This window comes from Octodon degus, unplaced genomic scaffold (genome assembly GCF_000260255.1).
Source record: "Octodon degus isolate 3935 unplaced genomic scaffold, OctDeg1.0 scaffold00015, whole genome shotgun sequence".
Taxonomy (NCBI): Eukaryota; Metazoa; Chordata; class Mammalia; order Rodentia; family Octodontidae; genus Octodon; species Octodon degus.
In genome coordinates this window covers 11,380,946-11,396,564 of record NW_004524591.1, presented here as the reverse complement: position 1 = coordinate 11,396,564, position 15,619 = coordinate 11,380,946, and the positions used below count along the sequence as shown (strand labels likewise).

The 15,619-nt window shown below is 38.9% G+C and overlaps 1 protein-coding gene across 1 annotated transcript in view; it reads right to left on the bottom strand.

Moving 5' to 3' along the window:
* The window catches only part of Dnah11 (dynein axonemal heavy chain 11), a 375,268-nt gene that overhangs the window by 305,228 nt on the left and 54,421 nt on the right, over window positions 1-15,619 (bottom strand). Inside the window, exons 8-13 of the mRNA XM_023709848.1 lie at window positions 14,814-14,930; window positions 5,715-5,852; window positions 5,085-5,209; window positions 4,361-4,556; window positions 2,534-2,638; window positions 2,012-2,404 (exon numbers count right to left, since the gene is read on the bottom strand). Coding sequence (XP_023565616.1) covers window positions 2,012-2,404; window positions 2,534-2,638; window positions 4,361-4,556; window positions 5,085-5,209; window positions 5,715-5,852; window positions 14,814-14,930 — 1,074 coding nt within the window. The remainder of the gene's footprint in view (window positions 1-2,011; window positions 2,405-2,533; window positions 2,639-4,360; window positions 4,557-5,084; window positions 5,210-5,714; window positions 5,853-14,813; window positions 14,931-15,619) is intronic.

Genomic DNA, 15,619 nt, shown 5'->3' with positions numbered 1-15,619 from the left:
GATTGTACAACATTCAGGCCACATGGTGTATGCATTTAGAAGTCCTTTAGAAACAAAATCAGTATGAAGATTTTTGTCTTCAAATACTTATAACACTAGGTCTCAATGAAATCCTAGACCTGCATACTAACTCTTACCCTGTCTCTAATCCTGCATGGCTCTGGACTCCGCCTTCCAGGGATCTGCCTATCACTGAAGAGATTTCTCCACCTTGTCCTTCCCGAAATACTGTTCTGGGTATCTGAAGACACCGTCAGGGGAGCGCTGTGCTTATTCTTGAGGACTCACATGCACCTACTATAGCAAACTCATTGAATTTGGTTTGGTTCAATTATCCTCCAAACTTATTCAAACACAAAGAATATGCCTTTTGCCAACCATCCATGTGACATTTCAGCAAACTTTGTGCTCCCAAAATCTGACACACAGAAAGCTAAATCTTGCTTGTTTCCCATCCAGTCAGCTCTGTCACAAATCAAAAACCCCAAAGTCAACCTTGACTTCTCTCTTTTCTGACTCCCCAGGGAAAATTCTGCTGGCTCTGCCTTTAAAATATATCTAGATTACAAATAACCTTGGTCAGTTCCGCCAGACCCAAGGTGCCCTTTCTCACCTGGACGCTCAGAGTCGAAGAGTCTCTCACAGTCTAAGAGACCCTAAAAGTCTCTCTGTCTACCACTTCCTTGCTCCACCTTGTATTACATGGAACAGGGAAAGCCCATGAGCACAAAGTCTCCAGCTGCTGTTTCCCTTACAGTGAAAGGTAGAGTCCTCGGAACAGCTACAAAACCCCTGCAATGTTGTGTCTCCTGGACTAGCTTGGGAGCCACATGAGATCAATGGGAGTGTCACAGAGACATGACCTTGGCTGCTCTACTTGGTCCCCAGCCTCTTTTGCCCTGGTGCTATTCTCCTGCTCTGTTTCCAGGCAATCATGAACCAAGCAGCTTTCTTCCCCCCTGCCCTTCCTCAGTGTTGTTTCTGCCTTTTGGCCTGCCGACTGTGGAGTGAATTTCCTCAAAATTGTGAGCCAAATTAAACCTTTTGTCCTTTAAGTTGTAGGCACTGTAGCCCAGCCACGGGAAAGCTGACTAATACAGATGTGGTCCCAGGCCCTTCCAAATGCCATTTCCTCCCACTCTTCCCCTCACAAACCCTGTTTCAGGCATGCCGGATCTCAAAATGATCTCCACAGGATGCTCTGCCTTGACACTTTTGTTCTCGTGCTAAGGCAGCCTCCTGCCAACATACACAATACTCTGGCCCCTTCCAGTTCTCTGCAGAAATGCTGCTTTGGTAAAGAGGCATTCTCAAGCACCCCCTCCAATATAAACCTACCTCCCCTTACCAGCTCTGCTCGCCCTACCCATCATTTCTGCTCTATTTTTCATCACTTTCTGCTACAACTGATATAGATATATATACATATGGGTACATATGCATAGGCATGCATGTATAACACTTTTTTTCCTTTCCTGTCTTCCCTGACTAGAATTTCCTGCCTCCATTTTCTGCAGCCCTTACTACTCTCCTTACTGAGGATAAGGGATCACTGTGAGAGATGTTTTGATCAAACAGAAAGGCGAGAGGTGGACCGTCCTTGCCAGAGTTGCTCCCAGTTTGAATGCTAGGCCACACTTTGCCGAATGTCAGATACCTTATTAATATCCTCTTAGCAAACTTCTCAGCTATCTCCTAGGGAAAGCAACATAAGTAGCTCTGCTTTTAACAAATATCTTATTTCTTCAAATAGAAACAAGCACTATTCTAGGGTAATCAGTTTAAGAGAAAACAGGAAACAACACAGAAAAACAGGAGGGCTTGTTGTGGTGGTACAGGCCTGCGATGTCAGCTGCTTGGGAAGGAAGTTCTTCCACATCCATTGCTTAAGATAACCATTCAAAGAGCATTTTCAGCCTCCATAAAAGAATACCACATGTAACAGTAAGTATTTTGGTTTTCTTGAAATTACAAGAAAAGATCCATGATTTGGAGATGTAACACTACTTACCTCTACCAGGTAGTGTATCTTGCAGCCGTCTTCCTGGATTAACTTGTATTTCTTAGCAAATAGATCGCCCTTGTCCTCCAAAGTCAAGGCTGCCTCCCTGCGTAGCTCCCGCCTGGAGAGGAGCGGACACTCAGCCCAGGCACGCATGGTCTGCTGGATCCGGTGCACGTTGCTCTGTGTGTGCTCAACCCTGCACTCGAGCTCAGCTGTGGCTGCCAGCACCTCCTCCACATACCCCCAGCAGTCATCCTGCCAGGTCAGCCATGTGGTCGCTGCTGTCAGCCTCTTGTCAAGGGCTGCCAGCTCCTCTTCGATCAGGGGGTATTCAACTTCCAGAAGGCTTTGTTTCAGCTTATTGTACCCTCGCACAAGAAGTTCTAGGTTACCAAGGTACTGAGCAAAGAAAACCCCAAACACAAAGGGCCAAACATGTTAGCTCTTTTCTACATCATGCTAATAATTAAAATTCAGACTATTTCTACTCAAAAGATGCCCCTAGCACTTGCCTCTAAAAATACAAACCTTTAAAATAGTGTTCCTTTTCTTGAAGATGGCTAAAGCTGATTTTGGTACGTCTTGTTTCTTGAGCATCAAAAGGTATTTCACTTCTCTTAGTACTGCCACCAGCTAGTCAACGACAATCAAGGATTATGGTTTATCATAAACTATCATGGCATTTTAGGAAGATGGAGGTATATCTCAATGGTAGAGCACTTGCGTACCATGTAAGAGGTCTTGGGTTCTATCTCCAGCACCAAAACCCAAAAACTAAATGGAGTATCATTCTATCCTAGCCCAAGTTCTATGCAGTAGAAGTGTATAAGCCGTATTATATTTATAACACACATTAGGTTTTTAAGCTACCTAAAATTTCATGGTGGGCAATCATCTATTTCTGCCATAGTTTCTTTCAGAGGGAAAATAAACATATGGTGCTTGTATCAGGGGTAATCTGAGTCTCCATAAAATATCTCAAGAAACTAGTTTCTATAAACTGGTTTTAATAAATCAGAAGGTAGAAGGAAGCTCAGTTTCCTAGGTGAAATGTTTAAGTATATGTATTATTTTGTTTGCAAAATAAAATAATTCCGTAAGTATATACTTTAAGGAAACAGGTCAAGGTTAATGCAAACTCAGGCTAAGTCTCCCGCTTCCCAGGAAAGTACTTCCATCTGTACTGCCAGGAAAGACCCCAGGCAATTAGTCACTACTGAACAGTCTCCGGTACCTAAGAAGCCAGCCATATGCATAAACTACCTCTTACTTTTGGGCCATGGAGACTTACAAATAAGCTTGTTTTTCACGTAACATATCTGTGGTAAATAAATGAAAGATAAAGCTTATTTTGGACCTTATATTTAGCATGCTAAAAATCTTGGAAATAAATTCTTTAGAATCTATATACAAGGGCCAGGGAGATGGCTCAGCAGAATAAGCGCTTGCCTGGCAAGCACAAGGGCCTGAGTTCAATTCCTGGTTCTGCCAAACAAAAAACAAAAAAACTTTGGGGGCTGGGGAGATGGCTCAGTATAATAAGTGCTTGAGGGCCTGAGTTCAATCCCTGGTACCACAAAATAAATAAATAAATAAATAAATAAATAAATAACTGTTTTCTAAATTATTTGTAGTATATAACATGCAGCATAAGGAGAAATTATTGAGAAAACATGAAATTTCCCTTTATTTTATGATGCATCAGTGGGACAACAAATCTGTTCAATAAAGGCAACAGACATTATAGATATTTAAATGGTATATTTTCCATATTAATGTTTTTAATAAAAATATATTTTAAATTATCATCAATTTAACCACTATATCCCAGCTTATTTTCTCTTTGAAGGGATGTATGACAGATAGAAATTTACTCCTGCACACCCAAAGCATGACTGGTCTTCATACCATTTACTCTGTGGATTCCCCACATCTTAACTTACATGCTAAAGTTTTAATTTACTATAAAAATGAGTATAAATTATAAACATATTCAAGCCAGAAGCCATCTGGTAAAAACTAATGATTCAAGTCAGTGGATCTACCATTTCCTAAATGTTTCAAGTGTTAGACACTCGGCTAAAATGGCAGAACACAGGAAGAAATGAAAAGGGCCCTGCTCTTAGCTGCTCACTACCTAGTGTTTACATGTGGGAGAGGAGTAACTACAGGACAGAAATACAATAACTTAGGAAACAAACCTATAAAACAAAAACTTACTCTTCACAGCACTAACATTTTTCCCAAACAAATAGGTCATTGTTAAAAATACAAGTATTTTAGGAAGTATTTGAGCAATACATTTATGATAAGAATAGCATCTCTATAAAACAACTTACAAAATCAAATCCCTACCTTTGGGTCAAAGTTGACACTAAGAAGACCATTTATGGCACTGAATTTAGCTAGGGGTTGATTCAAGTTGAATTCACAGATTTCATCCACATTACTTTTCCATTCATTATAGACATAATTTTCAAATTGGTCTAGCAAAGCAGTCATTTCAGTGTACTTCTGATAAATGATAGCTTCATCAGGATAGTCTGAGAATCTGGAGGAATAAGATTTTTCAAAAAAAATTTTTTTCAACTTCTCTGTATGATGACAGATTTCAGCTTATTTTACAATATAACATATTTAAGATAATACTCATAAATAATGAATAAGATGCTGTAAATACAAAATAATATGTATATAGCCATAATGGATGGAACTCCAGAGATTTTACTAAGTAATTAATAGCAATAAGTTGCCAATTTCTACACAAATATGAAAAAGGCACAGAAGACTGCATAATACAGGGTGTCATTATTTGAGAAAGAAAATATAACAACACAACTAAACATGAATAAAAAGGAAATGTGAGATGAAAAATAGACCTGAAAACACATAAACATATGATGTTACGAATCTTACCAAAAATATTCCAAAGCCATGATAATACTTCCCTCAACACATTCAGCAAGTAGATAAAATGAGATAAGCCAACAACTTCCTAAGTGGAACAGCTTCTTCTTGATCTATAAAAACCACCCTTAATATTACAATAACTGACCATGTAATAAGCTTGACTACTTACAGATAACGAAGAGATACAAAATTTGACCAAAATGTTTGAAGGCGTCCAAGGACCTCTTTGGCCCATTTGATATTCCCAGAGGCATATGGCATATTCTTGTTAAGAACTACATGTCCATGTTCAATCTGTAAGTTGATATTTTGGTAAAGAGGAAGACAGAGAACAATTAGGATGCCTTCCATCTTGGAAGCAATTGTTCATCGTGTGTGTGTGTGTGTGTGTGTGTGTGTGTGTGTGTATCGTATATGTATATGTATAAAACACAAGGAAGAAATGAAAAGGGCCCTGCCCTGAATGGCTCACTACCTAGTGTGGGGGGGAATAACTATAGGACAGAAATATAACTTAGGAAACAAACCTATACATATAACTGTATATGTGTATACATGATACCTATAGATGTATATATGATAACTATATATATATATCTATATATATATATCTATGATAACTATATGTATATGGATAGAAGGGATACGGTTCTAAACTAAGTTCTCCATAAGGAAACCAATAAATAAAGCATGAGCTTTACTGCCTCTAATACTTAAGTACAATAAAATGTAGTTCTAGTTGACAGCATTACTCATTGAGAATTACATTGTGGATGTGCTCACCTTCACCACCACTTACCTGCTGGATGTGCTCATTATACAAGTGCTTACACACGTCCAACTCTGCATTAATCATGTTCACCAGTGTGCTGTAATGTGGGCTGAAAATTTCCATGACAACTGGTTTCTCTAGAAAATTCCCAAATATGGTCAAAAGCTATAAAAGCCAAAGTGAAAGAAAGGTTAAGAGCAATGAGTTTTAATACAAATATTCACTTCACAACTCCCATTATGACTTTCCCCTCTTGCATGACTACAGGAAAAAAATCTAGAACTCTAAAGGCATCCTAAAGCACTGCCAAATACAAAACATATTTTTGCATCTTCCTAAAATTTCTGTACTTCCAATAAACCAAATTCTAGATGTAACTTCTCTTCCTCAGTGGAAAGTGAGAGAGGTCAGAAATGAGCTATCATTTGTAAGCTGACCCTATTCATACCTACTAATACTTTCTACTGGGGACTCACAAACAATCTGAAGATTTTTTTATATGTCAGTGTAAGTGCAAGGTTTATGTACATGTTATTTGTTCTTAGAAATACATTCTTTAGATATAAGAATTTCTGTATGTATATTTCTGTATTTAGACATAAGAATTTCTGTATCTATATAGAGGACATGTTGGTCATCCCATCAATATTTAAACCAAAGGTAGCAGCCACGACAGCTGTTCTGCCCCTAGTTCCCTTGTGCCCAGGAGTCCTAGCAGTTAACCTGACCGTGACCAGGGGCAGCAGTGATCACTGTTCCAAAACAAGCTATTTCACAGGTAGATATTTCCTTTGATGTGAGTGTTCTGGCTCATACCAATACCTTGAGCTAATCTGACTGGGTTTCTCAGAATCAGCAAAGTTATGAATGAAAAAAGACTAATAAGAGGAAGTCAACCAAAAAATAGAAAATGGCAAACAAGTGAATAGAATGTGACTAGCAAAGAAGAAAAAAGGGCTTCCCTTCTTTTATTCAGTGAAGGCCCCTAGGTTTCAAACTTGTACTAGATTCCATGAAGCTAAGTGAACCTAACTTTGGGTTCCCATGATTCTCCTGCTCCGTGCACTAACCAATGAGGACTCTTGTTTGGTAATATGAGATGGGTTTTGGTGCCAGCAAAATAATATAACTAAAATCATGTATGTAACCAGTGTATATTATAAAACTATGTTAAGAATGCTTCAAATGTTATTATTACATGCTTTGGAAGAGGAAACTAAGTTGAGGGGAGGAGATAACTGCCCTGAAGTTATACAACCATAAGCAGAGCATGGGTATAAAACCAGACCATCAGCCTGGGCATGGTGGCACGTGCCTGTAATCCCAGCACTGAGGAGGCTGAAAACAGGAGTATCACTACACATCTGAGCTGTGTAGTGAGACCCTGTACCAAATACATTAAAAAAAAAAAAAAAAAAAAAGGAAGAAAGAAAGAAAGAAGAAAAGAAAGTTAGTCTAAAACAGGCAATTGTAGGCTTTGGAGATAGTTTGGCAGTCTAAGTGCTTGCTTGCCATGCACAAGGACCCAGGTTTGATTCCCGGTACTGCATGCTGTGGCAGCCCTGGAACCCTGGGCGTGCCATGCTGGGCACTGAAACTGGGTTTGGTGGTACACCCCTGTAATCCCAGTGCCAGGGAGGCTGAAAAGAGGAGGATCACTAGGACTTTGAGCTGTATCATGAAACCCTGTACCAAATACATTAAAAAAAAACAAAAACAAAAACAGGCCATCTCGTGCCTGGGGTCTGTGCTCCACCATGGAGCCTTTCACCAGCCACTGAGAGTGAAGACACAGTGGTTCTTATCCAAAGTTTTGCTTCCTACAGTATCTGTTACCAGTGGTCAAATGCAATCCAAAAAGAGCAAATGGAAGACCAGAAATAGGCCATTTATATGTTTTAAATAACTTACTATATTACATCATTATAGTTATTCTATTATTAGTATCTGTTACGTGTTTTATGTGACTAATTTATAAACTAAATTCTACCATCCATGTGTATGTCTAGAAAAAAAAAAGAGCATACATTGGGTTTGGTCCACTCCGTGGGGCCTTGGAACATGCTCTCTGTAGATGAGGGGCCTACTGTACTTTATCATTCTTTCTCCAGAAAGCTTCATCGTATGTCCACTCTTGGTCACCCTAGTTATTTGTTTTAAAAGATGTCCCAAAATAACTGAATATATTTAAGGTGGCAGCAAAATTCTATAAAAAGCCTTGTGCCTCATTAGCAAGATGAAAAGGAACACAAATTTATTCTTTTCTCCTGTTCTTGTTTTCCCTCAAAACTGATTTTATTTAAAAACCAACTTAATTATAAAACCCTTGTAAAAGTTTCACAAACAATAATGAAAAACAGTACAAACCGAAATCAAATCTCATTATACCTCAAGGCTCATTTAGACAAACACACTCTGGCTTTTTTCAGGGACATCAATTATAATTGAAAATGCTAAATATTTTTAAGTCCTGTTGGTTATTCACTACCAAGGTAAATTATTAACTTTCTTCCCACAGCCACTGTTCTGTTGAGTTTGAGCTTAATGTAACTTGAAAGCCAACACTACCTCACGGATTTAACAAGCAAATGTTCTCCAGTAACAACTGGGAAACACATTCTATGCCACCATTTTTCAAACACTTTTGATCATATTCACGACTGGAACAAGATCAGAAATTTTCAGGCTATGCCTTACCTTGCCTATGTGCTTAGTAGTTCTTAATTCCAAATGTGACAGACAAATGATATAGAGCAATATTCTCTGGGGAATTTGTGAAGCCAAAAAGTGGTACGATAATGTCAACCTGTCTGTCAATGACTAAACATAATTATTCATCATGACAAATATAAAACGTCCCCCAGAAAGAAAAGAAAGGGGATTGGAAACCCTTGCTCTCTTGTGATGCATACAGAAGAGCTCCTTCATGATGAATCTAGATGCTTTCTTTCGCATCCTGAGAGGTTAAGAATTGATTCCCATCCTATGTTTCTTTCCCTAAATATCCCATTTGAGGTCTATAAGGTTTACCTTTATTTATTTTTTTTTGTACTTGTCAGTTTCATAATGAAATACAGATTTTTATAACTCTAACAATACTGTTCAAAATGTTATATGTTCATATTTTTCCAGCTTTGCTTACTTTAGTAATTTTAAATCTGTGACCACTTGAATAACACACACCCTACAATCCTATAGTTTTTACACACAGGCTGAGTGTCCTTCAAATGAAATGGTTAAAAGTGTTTTAGAAGGGGCCAGGGAGATGGCTCAGTAGAATAAGCACTTGCCTGGCAAGCGCAAGGGCCTGAGTTCAATCCTCAGTTCCACCAAAAAAAAAAAAAAAAAAAAAAAAAAAAAGAAGTGTTTTAGAATTCAGAAATTAGGATTTTGAAATATTTCCAAATACATCATAAATTATCTCAGGAGTGAGGCCTATGTCTAAAAATGAAATTTATTTATATTTCATGTATATCTTATACATATAACCTGAAGGTTATTTAATACATTTTTAATAATCTGTGCTTGAAACAAGATTTGAGGATGTGTAACTTTCCTTCTATGGAATCAATTTGGAGCTCAAAAAGTGTTGCATTCTAAGGCTGTTTGAATTTCATATTATTAGACTAAGAATATTCAATATGCATATTGTGTAAAATCTTTTTCAGACACTTGTCTTACACACTTTAGTTTTCCTGTATGTAAACTTTAGAAATTTATTAGTTTTTTGTTTGTTTACTTTGATGAGTGCCTATACTCCAGATTTTGTGATAGTTTTTTAAATTCCCTTCCTAGGGCCAAATAGCCTAGCGGATTAAAGTACCTGCAAGCCGGCGCAAGGGCAGGGTTTCCATCCCTGAGCCTGCCAAGCTGGCCCCACCTCCGGGGCACACAAGACAGTGATTGAAATTGGGCGTGGTAGCATGCGCCTGTAATCCCAGCCCTTGGGAGGCTGTAAATAGGTGAATCAGTAGAGTCTGATCTAGTAGTGAGACCCTCACCACCCTGTACATCCTTCCCTAAAATACAAAAAATAAAAATAAAATAAAATTCCCTTCCTGGCTATGTCTTTGCCAAGAATAGACGTAAGTTGGGGGCTGGGGAAGTAGCTCAGTAGAATAAAAGCTTGCCTGGTAAGCACAAGGGCCTGAGTTCAATACCCAGTTCCACCAAAATAAATAAATAAATAGACATAAGATTGTCTCCTTCAGACAATAGCCCACAAATATTTCTTCCCTGGCACCAACACTAAATATTCAGCTTTCAGCTACATTTACCAGCAGTTAAGGTAATTTTTCCCTTAAAGTATACAAACCTGTATTGATCCTCTGCCACGACTGTTCTAGTAGTTTATCCTCAGCAGTGTGTCATTTCGACATTCAAATTACCAGTTAGTCCAACAGAGCTCAAGCAGTTATTGAGCGCCTGCTGCCTGTAAGGCACTGCTGCAGGCAACGCAAGAGTAACAGAAGCAATGGAATCATGACCCACCATTACAAAGTTCATAAGGGTAAGATTGCATCTTAAGTACTTTTTGGTACACGATGTATAAATATATGGAAAGGTTTTCAAAATCCCATGACAGTAAGATACGAGATAGGATTGTTTAGAAAAAAATAAGTACCATGAGTTGAAATTTTAATTAGATTGAATTATAAACTTCTGTAATTGATATTTCAGTCTTCCAGTTATTTAAAAAAGCATGAGTTCTAGTGATGAAAAAAATAGATTACTAACAGACCTTAATAATAATAATATAGAGCTGGCCAAATAGCTCACAGGACTAAAATGCCTGCTTAGGCAGAGCACAGTGGCTGGGGGTTCAATCCCCAGCATGCCATGCTGGCCCTGCCTGTGGGGCCTGCTGAGACAGCGATTGAGACTGGGTATGGCAGTGCACACCTATAATCCCAGCACTTGGGAGGCTGAAAACAGGAGGATCACTATGAGTCGGATCTATGTAGTGAGACCCTGTAGACTCTGTACCAAATATATAAAAAGTATGTGTGTGTGTGTGTGTGTGTGTGTGTGTGTGTATATATATATATATATATATAATTAATTCTGCTGTAAAGTCAAGAATTCTGTTATCACTCATTTCTAAGAGGGAAAGGTTATAAAAGAGGATCAGAATAGGATACCTTTTAGTCCATATGTATGCCTATGTAGTCAAAGAAAATACAGTGGCAATATTCAAGGTAATTGTACCTCAGTGATGAGATTACAGGTTGGTTGATTTTATTAACAGCAAACTATAAGTTTTGGCAAAGAGCATCTCAGTTTTACCAAAGAGTCTTTTTTATTTTCAAAGAATACAAGATAGTGATAGAAAAAAAAAAGCATTAGAAGTGATACAAGTTCAGTAAACAAAGTAATAGGAATTTAACAGTGGTTGCTGTACTACATGTGACATCTTCAAATTAGTTGCTCAGATTACCAGATATAAACAGGTAAGATTTGTTTAAAAAAAAAAGGCAAAACAATAACAAAAAAGTTATAAGAAATTCAAAAGAGTAAAAAAAATTTAAGCATTAACTTATTTTTAAGCTCTTTTCAAAAGACCAGCAGAAATCGACAATACATTTATCCAAACTATTCAGCATATATACCTGAGTATATTTTTTCCCTTCTATTATTTGTCCTTTTCCTCATCCCACTGAACAATTTCTTTCCCTTTCACAGTATCTGCTGCACCTTTTAGACTTTCATTATTCTTTCAGGTTCTCACACTAGCGAGATAATTCCATGTTTGCACATGTGGATCGGCTTGATTTCACTTACTAACATAGTCTCTAGCTGCATCCATTTATCTACAAAAGCCTCAACTTTATCTTTAAAAAGAGCCATTTGATCCTAGCAAAGTCTCCATGTTCAAATGCTCAAGCGAGGCAAGAGGACACTGATAACTCCACCAATGTTAGGACAACTCATTTGAAATTTAAAATCAAAATCCAACAATGTTTTTAAAATATCTGTCTGCTATACTGTTTACATGGCCATTCCAGATCTACCAGGACCTTTCTGATTATATTTCTCTGGACATCAAACATTTAGTTTTTCTTTTGGGATGTCAGCTTACACTTAATTTGGGATTACTTATGCCTGATTTATAATTTTCTTCTTTGTTGAGCATATATTATACGACATCCCTATTACCCATATGTACTAGTTAGCTTTCTCTCCACTAAGACGCAATGCCTGACAATTTAGAAGAGGAGAGGTTTTATTTGGCCCCCAGTTTCAGGGGATTCTGTCCACTAGAGCTGGCTCCAAGGCAGGGACATTGTGGCAGCAAGGTGGCAGGGCAAAGGAAAGCTGCCCAGTTCCTGTTGTCCAGGAAGCACAGCAGGTCTCAGCTCCAGAGAAGGAGGGGCAGAGGGCCGGATTAGGCCCCTAAGGTCATGCCTCCATGACCCCTGGGCAAGTGTGCACTGTTAGTCCCACAGATGTCTCCCAAGTCAATCAAGCCAATGAAATTGACATAATTAAGCTCAACCCATACATCCTACCATTGTCAACCTGATACCCCAAACCACTTCATTAAGCCATATTTAATCCTCCAATAAGTACAAGTTCAGAATGGTGCCTAACATGTAACAACTATCGTGCACAAAACCTAAAACACAATAAATCCATTTCCCAAAGTCTCAACAGTTCCAACATTTTTCAAAAGTCTAAGTCTCTCTTGAAACTCAAGGCACTTAGTTGCGAGCCTCTATGAAAAATCAAAAGCAAGATGAATAATATCAAGGTATAACGGCACAGCATAAACATTCCTACTCTAAAAAAGAACAATCAGGAGACAGAAAAAGAATTTGACCAAATCAAGACAAAAACTAGCAAGCAAGTAGTAAGTTCTACAGGTCTGCCTCTGGCATCTGCAGTGCATGGTGGTAAAATGTGAGTTCCAGAGGGCTTCTGTGGCCCCACCCCTGTGGCCGTGCTGGCTGCAGCCCACATGGCTGGCTCCCCTTTGGGGCTGTGGCTTTCCCCAGCAGACATTCTCTGCTCCTGGCTTCTCTGATATCCTGGGGTCTCCACTGCACCTTTTGGCTTCATTCCAAGCACAACCCTTCCAGGCGCTCCTTGCCTGGCCTTCCAGGCCTTTCTTTGAAATCTAGGTGGAAATTGCCTTGACCCAACAGTTCTTGTATCCCACATGCTAGTAAACTAGTCTCATGTGGACAATGCCAAGTCAGCTGCCAGATGAAGCAGTAAGCAGTGCCCCTGGACCATGGCTACTGCACTCTCTGAGCACCTGAATGGCTTGGCACTGTGGCCCGAATGCTGGGGAACCAATTCCCTGAGAGGCTCTTCTCAAGCCAGGGTCCAGGGACTCTCTTATGAGTTGTTGATATTTCTGTGCCCTTGAGCTTGATGGATGGAGTCTTGCTAATGATGGATATGTTCTCAAGGCACTTTTGCTGTTATCCTTTCACCAAGTACTTTGTGTTTGTTTTCAGTGGCCCTAATCTCTTCAGCAACCACAATTCCTTTGGTCCCAACTTTACACATGATTCCTTTTTTGGCCAAATGTTAAGCTTTTAAATTATTCTGCTTTTCTTTTTAACCCCTATTGTGACTATAAATTTGTCTAAAAGCAGCCTGCAGTGCCCATGCCACAGCCTGAACATTGGGCTCCTTCATCCACCAGATTAATCCACTGCCCTTAATGGCTGGTTGCAAAGTCCCAGGACAATTTTTTTTTTTTTTTTTTTTTTTTTTTGTCACAGTCTAACACCCATGGCCTCCAGTGCAGCTACCAATGGAGCCCTTGTTCCCAATTGAAAACTTCCTAAGCCTGGCCTTCATTGATCTCATTCTTACCAGCACTCTGGTCTCTGAGCTTTGACCAGAATCACCCATCTGCCTGCGCTTTATAGCATTCTATGGCTTTCTCTTGTCTGCATCTCCATTTCCAAACTGCTCCTGCAAACTAGTTTCAAAGGTTTCTAAATCACATGAGCGATCCCATCACAGTAACAGTCCAAACTCTCTGGTACCAATTTTCTGTGCTAATCAGCTTGCTCTTCACTGAGATATAATATTTAATGCTCACAATTTACAAGGGAAGAGGTTTAACTTAGCACACAGTTTCAGGGTATTCAGCCCATGTTTGGCTGTCTCCCTTGCACAGACATCATGGCAAGGTACATTGGGGAAGAAAGCCATTTATTGACAGTTGTGGGTGTGCAAAGCAGGGGTACAGTGCCAGAGAGGAAGAAGTACGAGGCCACATGCAGCACCCAAGGTCATGCCTCCCTGAACACCTAGACACAACTAGAAGGGTATTCCACCAACCCCTGGGGGGCTCCCAAGCCAAGCAAGGTGACTAAGCTTCACTGTCACATCATATTATAAACATTCATGATGTCTCTCTTCTCTGTGTGACAAGCTTTCCCTTTCAGTGAACTATACAGGGCTTTTCTTTTATACAATTCTTAATATACATATGTATACACATATATACATACGTGTGTACATATATACATATGTATACGTACGTATATATACATATGCACATTGTATTTCATTTGCCCTGAAACAAAAGCTTTTCAACATCTGTGAAATTGGAATGCATTATGCAATCGATGACCTCACAATTATTGGGCAGAATTTTTTTTTCATTATTGACACATAAATTATGACAGGCCTGGTAATCAATGATATTATATACCTATTGAAAACAGTACATAAATTGCTATTTCAGTCAGAAACAAAGTAAGGAAACCCAACATACGTAAAAAGTGGCAAAGAAAAGAAATTCTTTTTTTTTTTGTTTTTTTTTTAGAAAAGAAATTCTTGAACTATAAAACATTTTTCATTTTTTACTGTGACTTAATGTCAAATCAATTCTTCATAGGCCAGGCCAGGCTGGCTCTAAAGGTAACAAGAGGTACAACACTGTGAATGTCAGAAATGATCAATAGCTGTAGGTCCTAAAAATGACCCTGCAAACCCCACTTCGTTATTCTTCACACATTAACGTGTGCTGAATTTGAGGGAATGCAACTAATCTAGTTAATGCTTTACTTGAGTCAGAAAAGAATGCACTCACTCCTTTCATGTAACAGTCTATATTATTCAGTAGTGAAACATTTTCATAGTAGCTTTCTCAGAACTCACCTTAAATGCAGCTTCCAAACCATGGCAGTTACAGAAAGCTTCACAAAGAATTGTCCCGAGCCTTCTATCAAAGTCCAAAATTTTGGACTTAAATGCAACGTAGTCATTTTCAAATTCCTATAATATTCAAAGTGAAATTTTAGATTTTAGGAAAGAATCCAACAGGGCAAACAACAATTGCATAAGATGGTACACCTCTGCTCTTCCTGCTCATGAATGAAAAAGATGTATCTTTCTAGCGGGACCTCAAGGAAGATCAAGAAGCCGCCACACCTCACTGCACAGCAGTTACTTCCTGTTTACTGCCCTTACCCTATGTTTTCACAATCCTATTTTCTGGCTCAGACTCTAACACCAGAGCTTTGATCCATATAAGCATCATTCTGTTTTCCTTTTCTGACCCACCTGACTACAAGTGAAAAGTCAAGTTGTCTTATTATGACTGTATGCTTAAAAAGGACATTTTTATTTTTCACGGAGCAGAAATCTTTCATGGGAATTCTTCAGGAGAGAACTAAAATCCAGGCTATGAGAAACTACAGTAGCAATTCAGAAACACTGGTGTTTTCCCAGCTTCTTAATAACATGCAGCAAACTCCTCCCAGTTTTCCTCTTAATCCATTACCACCCACTCCCATAATGAGGAGGAAGGCAGTGGTGGGAGACTAGCTATCATCTCCCAAGTGCTGCGATCCTGCTTCCAGCAAAGCTGTCTCAGGAATTCAAGAACACTCTCTCCTTCAGGGTTCAGAGGCCTTCAGGTGCTCACTACAGACTTCACATAATGAAGGCATTCGCCACCTCCC